Source organism: Mus caroli, unplaced genomic scaffold (genome assembly GCF_978045245.1).
Source record: "Mus caroli unplaced genomic scaffold, Mus_caroli_1 scaffold_7, whole genome shotgun sequence".
Taxonomy (NCBI): Eukaryota; Metazoa; Chordata; class Mammalia; order Rodentia; family Muridae; genus Mus; species Mus caroli.
In genome coordinates this window covers 76,900,782-76,923,946 of record NW_028227262.1, presented here as the reverse complement: position 1 = coordinate 76,923,946, position 23,165 = coordinate 76,900,782, and the positions used below count along the sequence as shown (strand labels likewise).

General features: G+C 48.7%; 3 protein-coding genes across 3 annotated transcripts; 2 read left to right on the top strand and 1 right to left on the bottom strand.

Annotated features, from left to right (window-relative positions):
* Window positions 1-2,062: 2,062 nt before the first annotated feature.
* CUNH2orf68 (chromosome unknown C2orf68 homolog) lies at window positions 2,063-7,760 on the top strand. The gene is made up of 4 exons (XM_021164499.3): window positions 2,063-2,275; window positions 2,353-2,471; window positions 3,282-3,433; window positions 3,751-7,760. Exons 1-4 carry the CDS (start codon window positions 2,169-2,171, stop codon window positions 3,871-3,873), a joined length of 501 nt encoding a protein of 166 aa, XP_021020158.1. The 5' UTR covers window positions 2,063-2,168; the 3' UTR covers window positions 3,874-7,760.
* A 2,332-nt stretch (window positions 7,761-10,092) lies between these two features.
* Window positions 10,093-14,417, top strand: Tmem150a (transmembrane protein 150A). The gene is made up of 8 exons (XM_021164403.3): window positions 10,093-10,207; window positions 10,802-10,983; window positions 11,402-11,449; window positions 11,729-11,815; window positions 12,647-12,714; window positions 13,003-13,130; window positions 13,274-13,451; window positions 13,666-14,417. The coding sequence occupies exons 2-8, from the start codon at window positions 10,919-10,921 to the stop codon at window positions 13,905-13,907; spliced, it is 816 nt and encodes a 271-aa protein (XP_021020062.1). The 5' UTR covers window positions 10,093-10,207; window positions 10,802-10,918; the 3' UTR covers window positions 13,908-14,417.
* Window positions 14,373-21,307, bottom strand: Rnf181 (ring finger protein 181). The gene is made up of 6 exons (XM_085840529.1): window positions 21,289-21,307; window positions 16,926-17,406; window positions 16,052-16,179; window positions 15,762-15,871; window positions 15,518-15,592; window positions 14,373-15,290 (listed from the first exon to the last, which is right to left on the bottom strand). The coding sequence occupies exons 2-6, from the start codon at window positions 17,048-17,050 to the stop codon at window positions 15,231-15,233; spliced, it is 498 nt and encodes a 165-aa protein (XP_085696655.1). The 5' UTR covers window positions 17,051-17,406; window positions 21,289-21,307; the 3' UTR covers window positions 14,373-15,230.
* Window positions 21,308-23,165: the final 1,858 nt, after the last annotated feature.

Below are 23,165 nucleotides of genomic sequence, written 5' to 3'. Positions count from 1 at the left end.
GCCTCAGAAACGCAGCTCGCTACGAGTCGCTGTGAGGGACAATACAGGCTTATAAAACGTTATAAACGCTGCTGGCCCAACCGAGACAGTTTCGAATATATTGTGTCCTTGTCCAACATCTCTTCACGGCTTAAATAGGAACCTTTCACAGGCTACTTTCATTGTAGGGAAAAGGAAGCTAGCATTCTACCCGAGATATCTTCAGGACAATTTGTGTCTCGAAACGACAATCCATAGATGTCCCCTGATCAGGGACTGATGACCTACACAGGAAAAGGAGTCAGTATTCCCAAATTAACTCCTTCATTCAGGCTTATACCTGGGAACTTCAATTAGTATCATAGTTAAAGGGCTCTTGAAATGAGTTTGCAAATACTCTGCTAAGGCGCATTTATTGTTTAGCTAATAAAACTTCAAATTCAGCTTTACCACTGAGTCATGCCTTAGTCCCTGCCTATTTGGACAGTTCCATCGAAGTATAATTGATATACAGGATAGTACATGTTTGATGTGTCTAATTTGCTAAATAGCGATGTATGAACACTTACAGATTCAAGAGAAGAAACTTGTCTCACCCCAGAAATGTCCTGTGCCTATATGGAATCCCATCCAAACCACGATAGTGACTACATTTCCTAGAGTTTTATGTTCAAGTATGAGTCGGTGTTTCCTCTTTCTGACCAGATCTCATTCACGTCTAGGGTAAGACAGTCTGTTCCTTTACTTTCGTTATAACATTCCATCAAACAGATGTACTTGATTTTGTCACTGCTCTAATAAGTTTCTGATGTTTACATTTTAAACTGAAAACTTGGAAAACTATACTCTCAGGATCAGGCAAAACGAATCCCAAAGTTTAAGGCCAACTGAGCTACATAGTTAATTCAAGACTATCCTAGGCTACATGCCAGAAGGAAAGAAACAAGAAAAGGCTATGCATTATTAGACCCTCAGAAGCCTTGGTTCCTCTCATGGTCAGTTAAGCAAGTGGCCTGGACCCCAGCAGTGCAGCTCCAATGTGGCTGAAATAGGGACTGGGTATGGATGGGGAAAACTTACCTACGTGCGCACTTGTCTGCCTCATTGCCTATCAAAGACAGATGTCCACTAATAAACAAACAAACGGAGGAGATTGGCTCAATTGGTGAGAAAGCTTACTGTCCAAGCATGAGTCCAAAACTCCAGCACCCATGGAAAAAGCTGACAGTGGGCTCATGCCTATAGTCCTAGCCATGTGGGAAATGGAGACAGGAGGACCACTAGGGCTCGGTGGCTGTCAGCTGAATTACAGGTTGAGTGAGAGGCCCTATCTCAAAGGAACAGGTAGAGAATACAGACAAGAGCACCCAGTGTCGTCCTCTAGCCTACACACACACACACACACACACACACACACACACACACTACAAAAACAAAAATAAGGAAACTTAGGCACATTTAAAGAGTCAACCAAGTGGCATATATTAACATGTTTCCTTTAATTCTGCCATAAAGAAATGTCATTTGTAGGGAAATGATGAACCTAAAGATGTTAAGCGAATTCAGTATAATTTAGAAAGAGAAATCACCAATATTGCATGTTTTTCCCATATGAAGGACCTAGATTTTAAGTGTGTGCGTGTAAGAGGGGAGAGAACTATAGGAGGCAAGGAGGGGGTCTAAAAGGAGAGAAGATGGAGCAGAGGTGATGGAGATGACAAAATATAACTTTCTCATGAGTAGAATGTAGCTTTAAAGACAGGATCAAAGTAGATACACACAACACATAGACACACGCATTTGCTCTCATAGTGAAGTTTATTATACTAAAGGGCTAGGAAGAGAAAGCCAACATCTCTAGATTAATAGAATGCATTTTCAGTATTCGTGGATGACTCGAATTTTTAAAAATAATTTCCTGGTATTAGCTATATAATCCTTCTTTCGTTCAGGTGATTCCACAAAGTAAGCGAACCTCCAGCTCTACCAGCGCTCACAGATGAAGGTTCAGGTGAAGGTTCTCAAATTTCGAAAGCATCTCCACTCCGCTGCGCCTGCCCCTACGCAACCGGAAAAAGGGCATCGGAGCCGGAAGCCGAGGTCGGCGGCCGGAAGTCATGGTCCGCAGCCAAAGGCCCTAATTCCGCGGCAGTTGTGGCGGTTACGGCGGTTCTGTACCCAGAATAGGAATGGAGGCGGCCCAGGATCACGGGCCCGGGTTGTGCTGCAAGCCTGGCGGGCGTCTGGACATGAGCCACGGCTTCGTACACCACATCCGTCGGAACCAGCTCGCTCGGTACCGCCCCGCCCCAGGCCCGGCCCGGCCGGATTCGGCCGGGTGACAGCGCCTGACTCCCGCTCGGCTCCCCGCAGGGACGACTACGACAAGAAGGTGAAGCAGGCGGCCAAGGAGAAGGCGAGGAGGCGCCACACGCCCGCGCCCACGCGGCCCCGCAAGCCAGACCTACAAGTGTACCTGCCGCGCCACCGAGGTGAGCCGCCGCCTGTCGCCCGCCCGCGGTCCCGCCCCCGGGCAAGCCCCTCTCTGCGTCAGGGCTCCTGCCCACCTGGCCCTTACAGCAGCCACTGCATCAACCGCAGCGCGCCCAGGGCCAGTGACCCCAGTTAAACTGCACTGTTATATAAGGTACTTGGGACCCGGCCAGGAAACGCTGTCCACCAGTGTGGTCTATCAGACTGGGTTTTAATATTTCTGCCACCTGGAAGAGAGAAAGTGTGGCTGGGATTTAAAAGAAAAGAAAAGGAAAGAAAGAAAGATAAAATGAAATGAACCCAGTAAATGGCCTTTTCTTGGGCTTTCTGTGACCATGAACTCATGTTGACTAACATATGACACTAAGTTTGTGGGCTGTTATTTACAGAGGGTTTAGATCTTGAGTACATTATTGAGTCCATAGGACGCCGTGAAGCTGAGGACTCTTATGTCTGTTTCCCTATCCAAAGAGGTGAATAAGGTGTCCAACATCTCAGATCTAGTAAATGGCAGAGCCTGGATTTGAACCGAGTCAGAGCTCTGTCCATCCTTTCAGCAGCTTCCAGTGCAGGAGACAAATGAAGCTTATACTTACTTTCTAACAGAATTGTGCTGGAGTGGAGGGAGGAAGAGAAGTTAAAATCCTGATTGACAGCTCCCCTCACACAACACACACACACTGTGTGCACACACACACACCCAGGGTCTGTTGGAAGCTTGGAGGCTTTCTTGGTGCTGTTTTTCTGTGGGCAGGGGTTTTAGCAGCATTCCCCCCCCTCTTCCCTCTCACTCTGGTTTGCCCTTACAGATGGCTCCACCCACCCCGTGAACCCAGACTGTGAGGAACCCAGTGAAAGCAGCAGTAGTGGAAGCTCCGAGCTGGAGCCTCCTGGCCGCCAGCTCTTCTGTTTAGACTATGAGGCGGACAGTGGCGAGGTCACTTCAGTTATTGTCTATCAGGTACGCCTTTTGGAAACAGCTGCAGCGTGACCGTCCTGGGCCATGACAGAAACTACCACCAGTTCCTGAACCGCTGTTAATCTCAGGGCCAGTGGGAAAATATGTCTTCCCAGCAGATAGTCTCAGCACATAGAGATTCCTAGTTGGGGGAACAGGGAAAACTTGTGACCCTCATGGGAAGAATCACTGTTACAGGGGACGCCTGAGAAAGAGAAGCCTTAAGCCAAACAGCTCTGTGAGCGTGCTGTCTAGGAACAGAGCAGCACTTTTTTGAGGGAGAAGCAGGCTCTGAGCTTCCTGACTCTTCCTCCACGTAGGACGATGATCCCGGAAGGGTGAGTGAGGCAGTATCAGCACACACACCTCTGGATCCAGCCATGCGAGAGGCCCTCAGATTGCGCATCCAGGAGGAACTTGCAAAACGCCAGAGCCGACACTGACGGGGCGGAGGCAGGATTCACTGCACTTGGCAGAATTTTGCCCAAGGAGCTCACCCCTAGTTTGGGGGGTGTCAGGATGAGTCCATGTGATCTTCAGGGATCCTGTCCTCCTTCTCTAAGCTGCTGTATCCACAAGGGTCTTGCAGGACCACATCTGACCTGTCTCTCAGCAGCCATTTTTTTTTGTCTCATTCATCTAACCTAACATTCTGGAATTTTATGGCAGCTTTGGCTAACTTGGTGTTTTGGGAGCAGAGACTTTAGGGAGAGCCAGGCTTTCTGAAGCTTTTGCCCGTGTGGTGCTGTCTTGATGAGGTCATTTGTCAGGCCCCTTCATGTTTCTTCTTTCTTCCACTCATCTTTGCCTAGGCCTGTTTTTAACTGTCACTTTTCCTTTCTCCTATCTTTTTGCCTTAGGTAGAATCTATGTCCCCCACCCCCAGCATGACTCTTTCTCTGCCACTCAGGGATTAAGCATGGGGCTTCTGGGAGCCTGCCTTCCTAACAAGGTCTCCAAGTACTTCTGATGCCAATAAACAGGAGAGCTTTGGTTTTGAGGTCTCTTTGGAAGCACATGTCCTTCCCCTTTTGTGGCTTGCCCAAGCTCCTCATAGGCCTCACTGCTTAAAACTGTCTACGTAGGAGACCCAAGAAGAAGATGCTGAGCAAAGCTGCAGTCCTTAGTTGAAAAACCTGTCCTGCTACGTGTGGTGGCACATGCCTTTAGTCCCAGTACTCAGGACTCAGGAGGTAGAGATGGGTAGATCTCTGTGAGTTCAAGGCCAGCCTGGTCATATTGACACATCTAGTTCCAGGACAGACAGTGGTTGAGAGAGCCTATCTCAAAACAAAACAAAAAAAAAGTTAAAAAAAAAAAAAGAAGAAGAAGAAGAAGACCCTGCCTTGGTTAGGCTTACCAAAGTCACCTTCTAGCTGTAAAGCAACTACCTTCTGCTCAGACTAAAGGGGAATTATCAAAGCAGTCTCAAAAGTAACTCTTCAATTGTGGTTTAGCAATCTTGAATGAATGAAGTTGAGAGAGTTGACAATAGCTATAATTGTCCTTGGGCAGGAGGGCTCTAGTTGCAAAAAAGAGAGAGTTGTGAAGAACATCACAGAGGAAGTGAAATGGCCCTTTCTCTGCCCCATGCTTTCTTTCCTACCTCCCAAGAATATGTCTGAGCCTGATGAGACACACTTTAACCCTAGCATGAAAGAGGCCAAAGTATGAGGACTGCTGCAAGTTAAAGACCAACCTAAGCTGTCTCAAGAAAAAACTAAATAAATAAATGTAACTTAGGTCCTTTGGGTAAAGATCCCCAGACATAGCGTTTTTCCAACGGGGGACATGTTTTTCAACACAAGCTTAGGCTAAGGTCTGAAGTCCACAAGACATCCTGTTCACAGAATTCAGGTGCACCTAAGATTTCCTGACATAGGAACCTAACTTCAGCATCTTGAAACATGAATCATAAAACAGCCTACAAGCCCTGAGACTGCCCACAACCAAACCTCCTACCCCAGGGCTTTGTCTTCTAGGATTTCAAGATCACTCTGACTGTATGAGTTCAGTAGCTTTTCTCTTCAGGGACACTTGGGATCCCTCCTGTGTTTTATCCCACTCTGCTGAAAACATGTAATATAGTTGGGCATCTGCTTTATGCCATTAAAACAGTGAGTCACAGCTTGCCATGCCAGAACTCTGGGACTTGAGTTAGGTGGTAAGTTAGAAGGGCCTGGTTCTAGAGGTGGCCGGAGACCTGAATGCTCTAAACCAGCAGAGCTGGTCTCAGGGTTCAGTGCCTTAAGCGTGTCAGTCCTAATCCCAGGATGCTGTCAAAGGGAAAAGCCTTCATCCTGTACTTGTGCACTAGTGCTGTAAGTTCCTGTGGACTTACATGGTTAGATACCATCAGAACCTCCCGGGTGAAGGAGGGTCTGCCAAACTCCATGTTCTTCATCCTGCAGGTCACTATAGTCTCCAGCTAATCAGTCCATATTCTGACTTGAAACACAGGATTCACTGGAATGCTGGTCGGGACAAAGAACATTGGAACTTTTTTTTTTTGGGGGGGGGGGTCTGTGTTCTTAGAGCTGTGCTTCCTATATCCTGATTCTGTTATCGAACCTAAAAACACCTGAGGAATCTGAGGACCCGACACCTACAAACTTGCTGTTATTCTCACTTCTTGATGAAGGAAGAGCTAGATGAACACAGTGTTCTGCAGAGGCCTTTTTTGTGTTTATGTGGTCCTCAAAGACCTCAGATAGGAGACTGGTGGAAACGTCTCTAAGTTCTTTTTCCAGAAGCACTTTGCTTATCAGTGTGTATGAAAGAGCTTTCTAGCTAAGAAAGCTCTCTTGATTCTTGCTAGTTTACCCTGTATGACTACCTAAAGCCCCAAGCCTGTGCCTAAATGAAGAGTGGTCGTTCTGAGCCAGCCTGTAAGAGGTGATGTTTCTAGGCCTCCTCCCTAAAATGCCTCTTGGGGCTGCCCTCAGCCTTATGGCTTAGCTTGATTGCTCTACTGGCCCATTCTGGGGTCTGTAATAATACTGGCCAGTTTATTTGGCAGACCTGCTTCCAGATAGATGTCTCTTAACCTATTTCAAAACTCACGGGCCATAGTGAGTTCTCAAAACTGCCCAGTTGCACAGTAGGCAGGATTTAACTGCAAACTGCCTCAGAATCAACATTCATTTGAATAGATAAGTTCTTATCTGTCTTTTTTTTTTTTTTGGTGGGGAGAGATATGGGGGCCAGGGAGACTGGGCCACAGGTATGATGGTACATGTCAGTAATCCCAGCATTTGAAAGGCTGAGATAAAAGGATTGCCCCATGTTCCAGAGGCAGGAAGGTCTCTTTTGAGTTTGAGGCCAGCCTTATCTACAAAGCAAGTTCCAGACAGCCAGGACTATGTAGAGAGACCCTGTCTCAAACCCCTACCCCCATTTCTTTCTCTCTCTCTCTCTCTCTCTCTCTCTGGAATGGTTTTTTTTTCCCTCAGTTCTTAACTAGAATTAAGCCTGTATTTTACAGTTTTGTGATTCCTGGACTGAGTGTATATTATGAGAGAGAATTGGTTTTGCAAGGGGGTTTGGCCTGTGCAAGAATAATGACAAAACTGGGATTGTACCCCACTGACAAGCATGAATGACTTTGAAGAGTGTGAGCAAGACGGGAAAAGATATATAAGTGTATATGATGAGAATAAAGTATATACTGGCTGCAGTCTAGCCAGCAGGGGTGGATCTAAAATAAATGTGAAAGAACATTCCATCTCTCTGATCATCTGAGGTACATTGCTAACTAGAGAGCAGCCCAGATAGGTGGAAGCTCTTTGGGTAGTGAGTATCTAACCTGCTGTGCGTTTGACAAGACCTGTGTCAGGGTGGTGCTTCCCAGAAAGTCGAATTTAAATGAGACCTTTGTATAATGAGCATCCGACTTTCCTACCTCTGAGCCTTTTGAGGAAATCGCATATGGAATGTTGACAGTTATTTGAAACCTTAACTCTTTTGAATTCCTGCCCTATCCCTGAGGAGCTGTTGGCATCCAGCCCAAATTTCCTTGGTGTTACAGTGTTGCTAGAAGTGAAAGCCTTCCTAGTTAGGGGTTCCTCCTTTCCCAGAGCAAACAGAACAAGAGGTTGGGAATGGTGGTGAACAGCTCAAGAGACAGAGATAGGAGGATCACTGTATATTTGAGAGTAGCCTAAGCTACACAGCAAGCATCAGTGTCCTGGCTATGTCATGGTGCTAAATGTAGAAAAAGCCATACATTCTTTTCCTCATTTCCAGTGTTTCTGTATAAAAAAATGAATTATGCAAACTGTTTGAAAATCATGGAAGGTACTTTTTAAACCAATAAACTATTTTTACAGCACTTTTTGCCAAAAGTTGTGAAATCACTTGTGTACTTGGGGGGAAGGGAGACTAAGTGTCTGCCCTAAAGTTACTCTGCTACCCAGTCAGCACTGGAAATCTCTCCTCTTGCTGTGCTGATTATTTTAAGAGCTGTTCTGGTTGGAGTGTAACAGCTAGACTCATGTAACATAAGAGTTGAAACTTTGAAAGACATCTGGTCTCACTTTTGTCCTCTTAGCCAGCTTCCTCCTTCAGGTCTCCTTAAACAGCCTGGGCTTCATTCTTCATCTTAAGAGTAGTTATTTTAGGGATTGTTCAAGTTGGAATATTAAACCTAAAAGTGCCTGCAGCAACACCACCCTGGAATTCTAATCACCTAACAAGTCAGAAGAATCAGTAAAGCTCTTGGACAATCTTCCAAGACCTTCCCCTAATGGTGAAATAGAGAGACAAACCCAGCTCAGTGGGATACAATCAATAATTTAGGAACCACCAAGTGAAATGGCGTACCCATATAGGCCTATAATGGCAGTACCAAGGCAGAGGCAGAGGCAGATGAGAATCAAAAGTTAAAGACTAAGCTGAGCTTGGTGGAGCATTGGGGAGCCAAGCAAACCCAGCCAGGCAAACCCAGGCAAACGTAGTGTGTGTGTGTGTGTGTGTGTGTGTGTGTGTGTATGTGCGTGTATGTGCGCGCCTAGAGAAATGGCTCCGCTGTTAAAAAGCACTTGGTATTCTTCCATAGGACTCAGGTTCAATTCCCAGCACACACAAACACACACACACAAAGTCCAGCCAAATGCAGGAGTTCCCAACCACAGGACTATATATTCCCTATCTTGAGGGGAAGAAAACAAGCTAACCAGGTGTGTTGCCTGTAATCCTAGCACTCTGGAGGCTAAAGTCAGAAGGATCATTAGTATGAGGTTAATCTGAATTATATAATAGGACACTAATCCCCCTGCACCCCAAGATAGCTTTCGATGATGGTTCACAGCCTCATGTAAAAGAAAAAAAGGTACCTGGTTAGTTGGAATGTAGTGGAACAGGAAGATGTTCTGTGTTACTGAGAGATTCACCTTTGTCCCAAAGGTCAGAAGCTGGCCTGGATTTTATACCCACCTCCACCCCTGTCAATTCAGCCAGCTAGTCTTGTCCAGTGATCATTACACAGTCATATTTCTTGGCCCTGTTTTCACTAAAGTTCTGATGGTAGGAGAGAAAAGGCCATTAGTAGTTTCTGTACCATTCCTGCCCTCCATTTGGATCCCCCAAAAGGTTTCTCCTCTTAAAGGCCCAGTTCACCACTTGTTTGGCTCCGTTTTGTTTCAGCACAGGATTTTGTGCAACTAGCCTTAGTTTCACTAGGGGTGGCTATCTCCCACTCCTACCAGCCTGGGATCATATCCCCTTGGGATAATGATTCACTGTCTCATGGGGGTCCCACTGCTTATAGGGAGAGCCAGGAACAATTGTCCTATGTAAGCAGAAGTAACCATGCGCTTTCCATCAAGAAAAGAATATCCAGGGAGCACACTCTTTCCATCAAGGAGAGACTAATAAATAACTTATCCCCACATAGTCCTGTTTTCTCTTCCTAGATTCCACTTGAGTCCCTCACCTTCCCTCTGCTGATGAACACCTGGCTGCTTTAATCTTTACCTGCCCTACACAGGCACCATGTATTTAGAATGGATATCCTTTAGGACCCTATACCATATTTTAAGTAAGTGTTGTTGAGTCAGGAAACATCTTGGACACCGTGATTTATGGCCAGTTCTCGTGTGTCCCCAAAATAAAATCAAAGCCAGCCTTTTCCAGAGTTTGCTAAAAGGGGCGGGCCGGAGGGTACAGGGTGGGGTAGCAGAACCCATCCAGCTTTGGGTTTCCCAAGCCAAGCCCATGCCTGGTGCTTGGCTTCTCACCCACCTGCCTCATGCCTGTCCAGACAGTGGCAGGCTTGGGGCGCCACACTGAGGGAGTTGAAGGAGCTTCCCCAAAGTCATAATAGTCAACTGAGGCAGTGGAAGGCTTCTTCCAGCCACGTGCACGATGACAGCCACAGGCGACTTGCACAGGCGGAGCTGCTGGGCTAGCTCGCCCGCACTCCCACCGCAGGAATGACAACTGCCCTCTAGATCTTAAGTGTCAGAGGTGTCCGGGTCATAGCCCCTGGCGCCCAGGTCCCTTGGACTTGAGGCACCGCCCACGTTTCCCCCCCACCCCCCCCGTGACATTGCCGCGGGGGCTCGGGAGTTGTAGTCTCGGGCGGGGCTCCGGCACCGGGGCCGGGGCTGCGCGGACTCCACGTCCCGGCGGGCGGCGCGGCGGGCCTGGGGCCGCCAGGGGCGGGGCCGCTCGGCCCTTTAAACCTTTCAGGGCTGCTCCGAGGGCCGCAGCTGGAGACGCGGCCACGAGGGGGCCGAGCAGGGAACGGCGGCAGCGGCGGCGGGGAGCTCTGGGGAGGTGCGTACCGGATTCCTTTTCTCCCGCGGCCTCCGAGGGATCGCCTTGGGGAGCAGGGCTCTGGAGGGAGGGGGTATTGTCGCTGGCTGCACACTCCTACCCAAGCTGGGGTCCCCGTGCCCACGCGAACGGGACCCGGTCAAGCTTCCCTCGAGAACCCGCCCCTTTGCCGGGGCGCGGTGGTCAGGTGGTTTGCCTGCCCGGCAACGACTCAGAGCCGCTCTCTCGGCCCGGCGCACCCTCCCAGTCTTTCCTTGGCATGATCCCCTTGATTGTCCTAGCTCCAGCCTTCACTAAGCCGGCGTCCCTCAGGCCGGGGAGCGTGGCTCTCTTTCCAGATGTTACAGCCCTGCCCGAGTCTCTCAGCGCGCCCGTGGCATTTGGGTAGACCGCGGAGGCCCCAGATGGATAGCCAGAGGGTGCCACGTTCCTGCCGGGGCTCATCCCAAAGTCTGGACAATCAAACGCCCAAGGAGAGCTCTGGATGAAGTGTTGCCCACCATCCCCCTTCCCCTCCCAAGCCCCCTCCCCCCGCCCGCCCGCCCGCCCTGGTCAGTCACCAGACCCTGGACCTTGATCTCTCTCCCCAACCAGGCCAGGGCAGCTGATGATTGTGACCGAAATATCTCAAGGTAGCTGGGCCTGCCCCCTCTTCCCCACCTACCTGTTGTCCTTACCCCCAAACTACCACCACCCTGGCTCCACTCCCTCATGACCGCCTGGATCCTCCTTCCTGTCAGCCTGTCAGCCTTCTCCATCACCGGCATATGGACTGTGTGAGTAAGAGGGGTGTGGGTTGGGGGGGAGGGGGCGTCTAATAGAAACTTGATGGCACACACACAAAGTCCCTTGTCCTGTTTGCAGGCTCCAGAATGGTACCCAGGGTCACTCTTTCTGTCTCTAAAGCTTGGCCTGATTCCTGGGCACACAGCCTCTTGGGACAAGCTGGCACCACTGTGGTCCAGCAGGACAGCTCTGACATACACTTGTAGACAGGGCAACTTCCAGAGGCTCTCTAGTGGAGGCAATTGTGCAGGGTCTGCTCCAGCATCAGTAACTACCTCCCTCTTCACCCCACCAAATAAATTCCCAGCCAGGGCATTGAGACTGAATGAGGTCAAAAGTCAAAGAGCCAGGAGGTGGTGGCGGGGTCTGAAGAGCCATGAGGACAGGGTGACAGTTGTGCTCCCACAGGTATGCCATGGCCGTGATGAACCGCCACGTGTGCCCAGTGGAGAACTGGTATGGAGCACTCTACAGATGGCCTCACTCTAAAGCTCCCTTCATCTCTGTCCCTCCTTGAGCTCACAAGCTACACGGAGACCATAGGCTGTTCTCTGACATTGGTCTCCAGGCATGACATCCTGTTCATCTGCCCACTTCCCACCATCCCTTCATCTTCTTTGCTTCTGCTTCAGGAAGGTCCTGGGGATGTCTGAAAGATTTCCTCTTTGGAAAAAAAAAAGTTCTAAGATGCTCCTTCCCCCAATCTCCTCCCCACCCCCGTGTCCCACCTGCCAGGTCCTACAATGAGTCCTGCTCTCCTGACCCTGCTGAACAAGGGGGCCCTAAGAGCTGCTGCACCCTGGATGATGTTCCTCTCATCAGGTAGGTCCCTCCAGACTGCCAGAAATCCCCTTGGGTGAAGAGCTGTCTCTGGATCTTAAGAAGAAACATTAATATAATGTCAATGAATACTGCCAAGCCAGGCTTAGTGCAAAAGCTATAATCCTAGCCCTTGGAAAGCAGTAGGAAGATGAGCTCAAGGCCTGCCTGTGCTATATGAACCCCTGTCTGGAGAGGAGAAAAGTGGGAGTCTGGGCATCGGGCATGTGGTTCAGTTGGCAGAATGCCTGCCTAGCGTGCACATAAAAGCCCAGCACCACATAAAACTAGGTGTGGTAGCACATGCCTGCAATCCCAGCAAGAGCATCAGACATTCAAGATCACCCCCCCCCCCACCTCCCAGCTAGTTTTTGGCCAGCCTGAGTAATGTAAGGCTGTTTCAAAGAAATAAGTGCACTACTTGCTATTTCTAGGAGCTGGGCATCCCGCTGAGTTTTATATGCCAGTGGTGCCTTTTAAGCCATCCTGCAGGTTAGGCTCTGTTCTTTTCACCCCCTTTAGCTGTGGAAACAGGCTTGGAGACACTTATTCAGGTCACACAGCCAATGAAAAGTATGTGCATTTAAGCTCAGCACCTCTGAGTGGCCAGCACAAGTTCAAGAAAATCAGAGCAGCTACAGGCCTCAGCAAAGGAGGCTGAGAGCTGCCAGCCACACTAGGGCATGCCTTTCTCTCTCATACATATGTGCTCTTTAAATCAGAGGCTTGCCTGCTGCTGACCAAACACAGATAAACCCCGGGAGGGGGGAGGAGCTGGGAGGGGTGTGGAGGGCCCCTGGTATGCCTGCCTCATTGTCCCTACCCCTCCCTCAGCAAGTGTGGCACATACCCCCCGGAGAGCTGCCTCTTCAGCCTCATTGGCAACATGGGTGCTGTTATGGGTGAGTGATGCCATCAGACCCTTACCCCTCACCAGAAAAGCCCAAAAACCTTTACTCTGCCCTATCTCCAAGGGTTAAGGTAAGCGAAACAACTCTCTTGTTCACTGAAGGTGGTAGTTTGTGGGCAGGGCCAAACAGGTAGGTGGGAAGAGGGGGCAGGCCCAACTACCTTGCTATTTAGGCCCCAATCAGCTAGATGCTAACTAGTTTTCCTGGGTAACAGCTGTCCTGGGTAAAAGCCTGGGAGGAAGGCAGAGAACTGGCTCCATTACTACTGTCTTCTCCTAGTGGCCCTCATCTGCCTCCTTCGGTATGGGCAGCTCCTGGAGCAGAGCCGGCCCTCCTGGATCAATACCACTGCACTCATCACTGGTTGCACCAACGCTGCAGGCCTTGTGGTGGTCGGCAATTTTCAGGTGCCCCTGCCCCACCTCCCCTTAATAGGGCCTGGATGCCTGTAGGGGCAACACCTGGAGGTTGACCAAGGAAGGAAGGGAGAAGTGATGGATGGGGCAGGAGAGGTGGGGCTGCTTCATGGATTGGCCTCTGTCTGGGCCAGGTGGACCATGCCAAGTCTCTACACTACATCGGAACTGGTGTGGCCTTCTCTGCTGGGTTGCTCTTTGTGTGCCTGCACTGTGTTCTCTTCTACCATGGGGCCACCACCCCCCTGGACATGGCTATGGCCTACCTTCGAAGTGTGCTGGCTGTCATCGCCTTCATCACCCTGGTCCTTAGTATCCTTTTGGGACAGGGAAGCCAGGAACTTATCCCCTGGCTGAACCCTTCTCTCCCAGGTTGGGGTAGGGGTGGGACCTTGAGTCCAGAGACCACTGCCCTAGTCCTAGTCTGATGCGGCCCGGTCCTTTACGTCTTCTATTTGCTTGGGATGGCCTACAGGTGTTGCTGGGTGCACACATCCTCTCGAACCTTTCCTTAGCTCTGCTCCAGGTGGAGTCTTCTTCCTCCACGAGAGTTCTCAGCTCCAGCATGGAGCTGCCCTGTGTGAATGGGTGTTTGTCCTCGATATCCTCATTTTCTACGGCACCTTCAGCTATGAGTTCGGGGCAATCTCCTCAGACACACTGGTGGCCGCACTACAGCCTGCCCCGGGCAGGGCCTGTAAGTCCTCTGGGAGCAGCAGCACCTCTACCCACCTCAACTGTGCTCCTGAGAGTATTGCCATGATCTGAGGTCTGGAGGGTGGCTGGCCCAGCCTCCAAAACACCCGCGCCCTCTACCTTCTTTGCATTTATTTTGTACCAAAAACAAGTTTTAGAGAGTATTGTTGGGATCTAGGCTTCCTTACTCCTGGAGAAGTGGCCATCCAACACCCACCTGTGCCAGAGGGCTAGGGCCTCCACAGCTGCCTCTGCTGCTTGCCCTGTCTCCTCATACCAGAGTAGTATTCTGTGTTAAGGTCACCTGTCCTCCCTTGCCCAGCCAGCCCTTCAGGTGCCTTCTACTCCCAGTGCCAGAGCCAGACCACTGGGGCCTTCCGCTGCAGGAATTGGGGCTGGGGCGGCAGGGGCTCAGGAGTCTGGATGATGGGAGGAGCATGCCTTAGCCTAAGGGAAGGCCCACCCAGCTGCACTTGGGTTCTTCACTCTGCCCCTCACACTTCCTTTAGGGCAAATAACACAGCAGAACCACACGAGTATTTTAGTACTTTTTTATATCTATTAAAAGAATTCTAATTTGCACGTCTGCAGTGTGTTCTGGAGAATCAGGGAGGGTCCAATCCAGTGGGCAGGGATGGACAGAAGTCCTTTCCCCCAGGAAAGATTCTTGAGGTTGCCAGAAACTAAGAGTGACAGATGCCATTCAAATACATTGTAAGGGTGTGTACATACAGTAATCCCAACGCTGGGGAGATAGAGGCAGAAGGATCTCCTAAGTACATGGCGAGCCTGGTCTGTATAGTGGGTTCCAAGACAGCCAAGGTCACAGAGCGAATGAAACCCACTTTCAAAACTTCCACAAGGGCTGTCCCCCTTAAGAGTCTCTAAAGAGCCTTGCCCTACTTGGGCTGGCTTGACCTTTGATTCCTTGATAATGGCTCCTACAGGAGTGGGATACAGAGAGCAACTTTTACAATGTTAAAAGTTTTCTATGTGGAAATAAAGAACACCCCCAGGATTCCAAGGTTAACTAAAGGTTCCAAGGTTAACTAGAGATTTCCGGAGGGGGGTGGTACAAGTTAATTTATCAGTTTTAAACAGCTACAAAGTGCCAGGCTCTGACACAGTTTGACTTCTAAAAGAACACTCAGACCCAAGCCCTGGTTGTTCTAGGGCCCCACCACCCAGAGTCTAGAGGCTGGCAGAGGGAATTGCAGCCTGGCACCTTCGGACATTTGACATCTTTCTGGCTAGCAGCAGGGTGGAGGATTCGGAAGGAGCCCCTGCTTCAGCTGGTGAGCTGTGCAGCTGCAGGGTGGGTAAAGAAACCTTTAATGATTCAGAGTGCAGAAGAAAGGTATCACAGAGGCTGAGCTCTCAGCCCTGGCGGCTGCCTCACGTGTACATGGCTCCATGGAGGTTCTCCAGGCGGTGCTGCTGCTGCTGCCTGCGAGCCTAGAAGAAAGACACCAGGCTTAGGCAAGGCCGGGTCTGAATACTCATGGATAGCTGCAGAGAGCAGCTGTCACGGGGTCTCTTTTCAGGCTTCTATCATTAACAATGCTGAGACCTTTGCCCCTCACCACACTGACTTGGAAGGGAGCCCAAGTGAGGGGGGTTCAGAGGCCTAGCCAAGCCTGCTGAGGAGTGGGGAGTGTGCAGCAGGGATGGGGTAACCAGACCTTGTCTTTCTTGTGCTCTTCATAGCTGTCATCATCAGTGGGCAGCTCATGGCGGCACAGAGGGCAGGAATTTGTCTAGAGAAATCAAGAGCGGTATTCCGGTCCTTTCCTGCTCCTGCCTTTCAGCCCTGCTCTCTCCCTTGATTTCACCCCCGTCCATTACCAAAAAAATAAAAAATTAAAAAAAGCAGCTTAGGAACTGGCGGGAACTGGTGTTGGGGCCGGGAAGGGATGGACTAAGTACCTTACTTAGCCAGGGCAGAATGCAGTTGGAATGGAAGAGATGATGGCAGGGCATCTCGATCACAGTCTCCTCCTCCTCAAATTCCAAAAGGCACACGGGGCACTTGAGATCTTGAAGAGGAAGTGTTGATCAGGAGAGCAGTTAAGGCCCAACCCAACCTCCCACTCAGACACAGGCTTGGCCTAGAACACTAACAGGCCAGATTGTTGGTGGTTAGGGGGAGACGGCAGGCAGGTCTGGCTTATCTGCCCTAAACAGAAAAAAAAACAAAAAAGGCCTTGTGTCCTCACCAGCCTTGGAGCTACTGATGACTGTTCTAGGGAGGCTCTCCACCACAGCCTTGGCAGCTGGTGGGGGAAGGTGGTGTTCCCAATCTACCAACCCCAGGTCCTGAAAGTCCATCCTAGTAAAGAGCGATCTGAGGGAGAAAGTATAAAATCAGAACTAAGGAAATCATCTATTTCCGGCCCCCATAATCCACTGGGAAATACCTGTCCTGGCTAAAATAGTAATAATAATAACGAATAGTGCACAAGAGCTGCTCAGTAGGGTGGGAGCCAGAGGTGGCAGCCCATGTATTTAGTCACAACACTTGGGAGGCTGTGAATTCGAGGCAAGCCTTTACCTATTAAGTTCCAGGCCAGTCAGGGATACATAGTGAGATTGTCTCTAAGCAAAACACACACACACACACACACACGAAACAAAAAAATCCACCAGCACAGCTCTCAATCAACCCCAGCTCGCTTTTCCTTCCCTTTTTCTTTCTACCTCCCAAGTAGTTGGATTAAAGGCGTGCACTATCACTCCAGGCAACTTTCCCACTTTACTAGAAATAGCAGTCTCAAAGAAGTCGTTCAGGAATAAGCCAAAGTTGATTTCAAGACGGCAGTGAGTTTCTCTCCTTGTTTATTGCTAGCAAAACACTACCCAATTTACACACTTGGGCACAGGCCGTGTCCGCCCCCATGACAATCCTGTCCTGTGCCTCCCTTTGCTACACCCACCCTTTCCATCTTCGTCTTTCCCACGACCCTGGCGGGCCCTACTCATTAATAGCCCAAATTAACGACTCCGACTCGACTAATCGCGTCGCCCTGACTAACATTATTTACCCCACCTCCCAGGTTACCCGCCCTCTCCGCCAAACCCCAGCCCAGAAACCTGCCGCCCGGGGTCCAGCTCCAAGCCCCGCGCACTCTTCTCGCGAGTTCCAGCAACATATTGTTGCGGGCCTCACGCTCAGGATTCAACGGCTCGCGGTCGTGCTCATCAAAATAAGACGCCATGGCTCCTGGGCTAGCCGGGCTTGTCTGACACAGCTTTAGGTTGCCGCTGGAGAGCCGAATCCAGCGCTGGCCAATAAGCGATCGAGTTTCAGGAGGAGAGCCAATCAGAGTGCTCCTAGGGTGGGCATAGTGACTCGCACACAGAGGCGGAAGTACCGATGCAGCCGCCTCTCGTTGGTTGGATGAGTCAGGTGACCAAAGACTAAAGCCAATGGGGTTGGAGAAAGAGGAAATTCCGGGGACTTTTCGGAGCCAGGATCTGAGGGCTCTCGCTGGTTTCTAGAAGTGCCAGTCCAAGCCGGAAGCATCTCTACTGTGTCTCCTTGGCTGAGTTTACCCGCATACTCCACCTACTCCTTGAAAGGAAAATTCCCACGCATTGATTATGTTTTATGCATAAAAATAAGGGGTGAAGGGCCTGGAGAGTTGGCTCAGCGCACCCAAGTTTTAGTCCCAGCACCCACTGGATGGCGCACAACACTATTTCCAGAGGGTCTGATGCTCTCTGCGGACACCAGGCAAATAAGTGACATACAGACAGACATGCAGCAAGACACCCACTTGCATTATAAATAAATAAAGCAATCGATGGTGCATGTCTTTAAGTCTGGCACTCAGGAGGCAGAGCCAGGTGTTTTTCTGTGAGTGGGAGGCCAGCCAAGGCTAGAAAGTGAGACCTTGTCTCAATCAATAAAAATTAAAATTAAAACAAATAAATATAAACAATAAAAGAAGGAAAATAGACAAAACCATGCATGATTAGGAGTTCAACTTGGGCAGTTTACTCTAATTCCAGATCCAGGTAATGCCTCTTTGCTTCTCCTCCCCGGTACCTACATTCAACTGACAAAGCACACATAGTTATAAAATAAATCGTTTTTGAAAAGGGGGGGGGGGAGTGACTGCCAGAGTATTGCAAACTTAAGACCAGCATGGGCTACATAGTAAAATCCTGTCTTTAAAAAAATTAAAAGGAGAGGAATATACAGGAAAAGAACATTCCATAAATACCTGATTGTAATTGTCTAGTACTGTAGTGCGGCACCTCAGAGGAGCTTAACTGAAGAGCCTTAGAGTTCATGCTGAGCATCTGCTCTACCACTGACCTGGGTCTCAGAAGTAGCTTGCCCAAAGTGAGTGTTGCTGACCCACCTAGCAGGGCAAAGTGCTATCCCCCAGCCATCTTTCTCAGAAGTAAGATGATAATAAACCCAAGGAAGGTAACAAATGCTTAGAGCTCTCAAGGTGGCATACACCCAGTCTCAGAATTTAAGAGGCCACTTGGGCTTTTAGGGAAACACTGCCTCTAGCAAACAAACAAACAGTATTGTCTTAAGCCCTGTATGTTGGTTATCTTTTTGTCAACTTGACATAAGCTAAGGTCATCTGGGAAGAAGGACCCTCAAACTGAGAAAATGCCTCCATTCCATTGGCCTGTAGACTAGTCGTTTTCTTGATTAATGACTGATATAGATGGACCCAGCTCACTGTGGGAAGTAACACCCCAGGGCAAGTCCTGGGGTGTATAGAAAGCAGGATGAAAGAGCCAGTCGGCAGTGTTCTTCCATAGCCTCTGCTGCAGCTCCTGCCTCATGTTCCTGCCATGATTTTCCGTCCTGACTTACCTTCATGGTGGAGTATAATTTTAAGATGAAATAAACCCTCTCCTCCACAAGTTGCATTGGGTCATGGTGTTTTAACACACAAAACAAAAGGGAAAACGAGTACCAGGACTGGGGTATTGCTGTGGACATATTATTCTTAGGAAGACTGGGAAGGATGTCTAAGAGGAGCTGGGAAAGTTGTTCAAGTGCTTAGATCTTGCTGTCTTCAGACGCACCAGAAGAGGGCATCAGATCCCATTTCTGATGGGTGTGAGCCACCATGTGGTTGCTGAAATTGAACTCAGGACCTCTAGAAGAGCAATCAGTGCTCTTAACTACTGAGCCATCCCTCTAACCCAAGTGCTTAGACCTTAATGAACTATTGTGGGAACTTGGAAGATAATGCTGAGAGCACTGCAGATGACAGAGGCCTGGCTTAATGAAGTTTCAGAGGGAAGCTTGTGAGTCCCTTAAAGACTCTGTTGGGGCTGTTTATGAGATATATTTTAATAGAGAATCGGTGGCTCTGGGAAGCTGGTGCTGAAGAATCAGCCATGATTGCCAAAAGGCCAGTACCATTAAAAAGTGAAACCTTAGCTCTACTAGGACAATCCATGCTGGTTAGCTAGAGATGAGAAATCAGCAGTGATTAAGAAGATGGGGACTGGAGAAATGGCTCAGAGGTCAAGAGCACTGATTCTTCTTCCTGAGGTCCTGAGTTCAATTCCCAGCAAGCAGTTGGTGACTCACACCCATCTGTGTGGGATCTGATGCCCTCTTCTGGTGTGTCTGAAGACAGCTACAGTGAACTCATATACATAAAATAAATAAAATCTTTAGAAGAAGAGACAAGCGTCATTGAGGTGAAATCTGGGAGTATTTCCTCAGAGTTAGCACACAGAAGCTATGTCCCCAAGAGAGAGCCAAGGCTCCATCTCATGGTGGCAGCCAAACTTGGGAATGTGGAAGGGTCAACCCAAGTGGAACTGGTTTTGAAGACTGAAGTGGTCGTGGAGAGTGGCTGAGGTTTGGTTCCATGTGGCAAGAGACTGGCAAGGTCAGAGTCCCTGAAGGGAGATGGAGAGGTCGTTGGTGAAGATCACACGTGGAGATCCCATAGTATTGGAGATGCCAAGGCTGTGGAATGACTGCCCAGGGCAGCAGCAACTGTGCATTGGAGTCTGTCTGAGCCTAGAAGATGAGCTATGTGGGCTGTGGACTGCAGAGCCCGAGCTTCACAGGCCCTTTGGAACTTAAGTGATTGTGGGTGGGTCCCAGACGTCAAGCACTGGACTTTAGACAGTGTTGAATGTGGGTTTGATTTGATTGTCACTATGTCCTGGCTCTTTTCTCTAAGTGTGAACTTATAAACTGTGAGTAAGAAAGTATGTGACTTATTTTGATTTGACGGGGCCCACAGTGAAAAAACTTTGGATTTTTTTTTTAAGATTTATTTATTATATGTAAGTACACTGTAGATGTCTTCAGAAACACCAGAAGAGGGAATCAGGTCTTGTTACGGATGGTTGTGAGCCACCATGTGGTTGCTGGGATTTGAACTAAGGACCTTTGGAAGAGCAGTCGGTGTTCTTACCTGCTGAGCCATCTCACCAGCCCATCTTTGGATATTTTAAAGAGACTCAACATTTTGTAGTATTTTTCTAAAGACTGTGAGACATTTAATCCTTCTAAGGGGTTAAGCTCTGTAAGATTCTGAGATCTCCCTTTCTTGCTTTTCTTGGTAAAACCTCCATCACCTAGCAAGACCTGCTTATTTTATACACTTGACATCGAGTTGCCCTTGACCTTCACACTTGCTTGAACTGCAATGAAGTTACACAAACAAACCTAGTGTAGGGGCACACACCTTTAATCCCAGCACTCAGGAAGGCAGAAGCAGGCATATCTCTGTGAGTTCAAAGCCAGCCTGGTTTACAGTGTGAGTTTCAGGACAGTCAGAGCTCCATAGTGAGACACTGTCTCAAGAAAAAGGGGGGGGGGCTGGAGAGGTGGCTCAGCAGTTAAGAGCACTGACTGCTCTTCCAAAGGTCCTGAGTTCAATTCCCAGCAACCACATAGTGGCTTTCAACCATCTGTAATGGGATCTGATGTCCCCTTCTGATGTGTCTGAAGACAGTGACAGTGTATTCACATACATAAAATAAATTTTAAAAAAGGAAAGAAGCTGGGTGGTGGTGGTGCACACCTTTAATCCCAGCACTTGGGAGGCAGAGGCTGGCAGATTTCTGAGTTGGAGGCCAGCCTGGTCTACAGAGTGAGTTCCAGGACAGCCAGGACTATACAGAGAAACCCTGTCTCGAAAACAAAACAAAACAAAACAAAACAAAATAAAACAAAACAAAACAAAACAAAACACCACCAAAACTCAAACAGGATTGGTGGGCCTTCTTATCTTCTTTCATGTCTTTCTTAGCCCAGTGAATGATTTTGTTTTTTAAGGGGTGCTTTTCCACTTTGTGTGTGTGTGTGTGTGCCACAACACTCACGTGGAGGTCAGGAGACAACTTTGGGGATCAGTTTCCTCCTCCCACCATATGAGTCCCGGGAATCAAACTCAGTCTCAGCTCATCAGGTTTGGTGTCCCATTTAGGTTTCTCTTACCTGCAGGTTTACCTGCCAAGCCATCGTGCCAGCCCCATGTGAGTGGTCCTTCCTATGCCATTGAAGGCATTGGCACCATAGTAACTATGCTAAACACTCTGGCCAAGGCAATTGAGGGAGTAAAGGGCTCATTTCAAGTTACAACTTCCAGGTCACAGTTCATCACTGAGGGAAGTCAGGGCAGGAAACTGTAGGAGGGAACTGAAGCAGAGAGTACAGAAGAAAGCGACTTACTGGCTTTCTTCCCATGGCTTACTTAGCTTATTTTTTATATAAGCTGGGACCACCTGTCCAGGGTGGCCACATCGATGGTGGGCTGGGCTCTTGTACATCAATGATTAGTCAAGACAGTGCTACATGGACGGCCTACTGGATGACCTGGTTGAGACATCTTCTCAACCCAAGGACCCTCTTCCTAGAAGACTCTTGTGTCAAACTAACAACACACACATACAGAGCCCTAACCAGTAATAGTTGACAAGCACCTTTACCTGCCAAGCCATCGTGCCAGCCCCACATGAGTGATCCTTCCTATGGCATTGAAGGCACTGGCTTTGTAGTCCTGTGTAACATGGAACACTGGACTGCCTTCTTTCCTAAAGGGAAACCTTTATGACTCTGTTTATAGCACCATGGAAACAGTAAAGGCTTTTGAGTGTAGTGTGGTGGCATGTAACATTCAACTAAGAATAACACACAGATTAAGAAATTAGGAAGAAATATCAGGTGATAAACCCTTCCTTTGTCTTGTCTCACGTATGTATGTGTACTCATGTCTGTGTGTGTGCATCTATGTGTCGAGCCCGGAGACCCACCTCAGTTGTTATTCATGCAGGAATTGTCTGTCGTTTCTCTTCTGTTCTCTACCCCACCTTTCTTTTCTTTTCTTTTCTTTTCTTTTCTTTATTCTTTCATTTTTTTTTCTTTTCTCTTCTCTTCTCTTCTCTTCTCTTCTCTTCTCTTCTCTTCTCTTCTCTTCTCTTCTCTTCTCTTCTCTTCTCTTCTCTTCTCTTCTCTTCTCCTCTCCTCTCCTCTCCTCTCCTCTCCTCTCCTCTCCTCTCCTCTCCTCTCCTCTCCTCTCCTCTTCTCTTCTCTTCTCTTTTCTGAGACCATTTCTCACTATGTAGCTGAGACTAGCCTCAAGCTCAGAGAAATCCACCTGCTTCTGCCTCCAAAGTGTTGGGATTCAAGGCATGCACCACATACCAGCCCACCCCCAACTCCACAGTCTTTATTTCCAGCTCACTTTCTGTTTTTGAGACGTCTCTTATTGGGCTACAGCTCACCCAGGCTGGTGGCTGCTGATCCCCAGGACTCTGCCTCTCTCTACCTTCCCAATTCTGGAAGTGCAAGAAGGCCACCATATTAGGGGCTCTTGTTTATGTTTTTGAGAAAAGGTCATTGTGTAGACCAGGTTAGCCTCAATCTAACAGAGATCTACCTGTCCCTACTTTGCCAGTGCTTGAATCAAAAGTTAATGCTACCACACTGGACCACACACCTGACATTTAAAGATGGGTTCTGGGGAGTAACTCCGAGCCTTGCGCTCGCAAGGCAAACATTTGTGGGATTATCTCTGTCATGTTTTTTGTTGTTCCTAAATGTTTTGTTTTATTTTATAAAGTGGTGCGTGTGCACAAGTGCGTGCAGGTGCCCAAAGAGGATGACTTCCCTGAAGCTGGACTTACAGTAGTTATGAAGTGCCTGACTTGAGAGATGGAAACTGAATTGGCAGACTTGGATCCTCTGTAGAGCAGTACGCCTTTTTTTTTTTTTTTTAACTTCATGTTTAGTTTTTTGTTTGTTTGTTTGTTTGTTTGTTTGTTTGTTGAACTTATTTTTATTTTATGGTTGTTGATGTTTTATCTGCATGTGTGTCTGTGTGAGGG

Excerpts from the sequence above, each read along its gene's own strand:
- CUNH2orf68 (XM_021164499.3), top strand. The coding sequence starts at position 2,169 with ATGGAGGCGGCCCAGGATCACGGGCCCGGGTTGTGCTGCAAGCCTGGC. Across the intron at positions 2,276-2,352 it reads CGTCGGAACCAGCTCGCTCG|GGACGACTACGACAAGAAGG; the intron begins GTACCGCCCCGC and ends GGCTCCCCGCAG. Across the intron at positions 3,434-3,750 it reads CTTCAGTTATTGTCTATCAG|GACGATGATCCCGGAAGGGT; the intron begins GTACGCCTTTTG and ends TCCTCCACGTAG.
- Tmem150a (XM_021164403.3), top strand. The coding sequence starts at position 10,919 with ATGACCGCCTGGATCCTCCTTCCTGTCAGCCTGTCAGCCTTCTCCATC. Across the intron at positions 10,984-11,401 it reads ATCACCGGCATATGGACTGT|GTATGCCATGGCCGTGATGA; the intron begins GTGAGTAAGAGG and ends GTGCTCCCACAG. Across the intron at positions 11,816-12,646 it reads GATGATGTTCCTCTCATCAG|CAAGTGTGGCACATACCCCC; the intron begins GTAGGTCCCTCC and ends CCCCTCCCTCAG.
- Rnf181 (XM_085840529.1), bottom strand. The coding sequence starts at position 17,050 with ATGGCGTCTTATTTTGATGAGCACGACCGCGAGCCGTTGAATCCTGAG. Across the intron at positions 15,872-16,051 it reads CATCAGTAGCTCCAAGGCTG|ATCTCAAGTGCCCCGTGTGC; the intron begins GTGAGGACACAA and ends TTCCTCTTCAAG. Across the intron at positions 15,593-15,761 it reads TTCTGCCCTGGCTAAGTAAG|ACAAATTCCTGCCCTCTGTG; the intron begins GTACTTAGTCCA and ends TGATTTCTCTAG.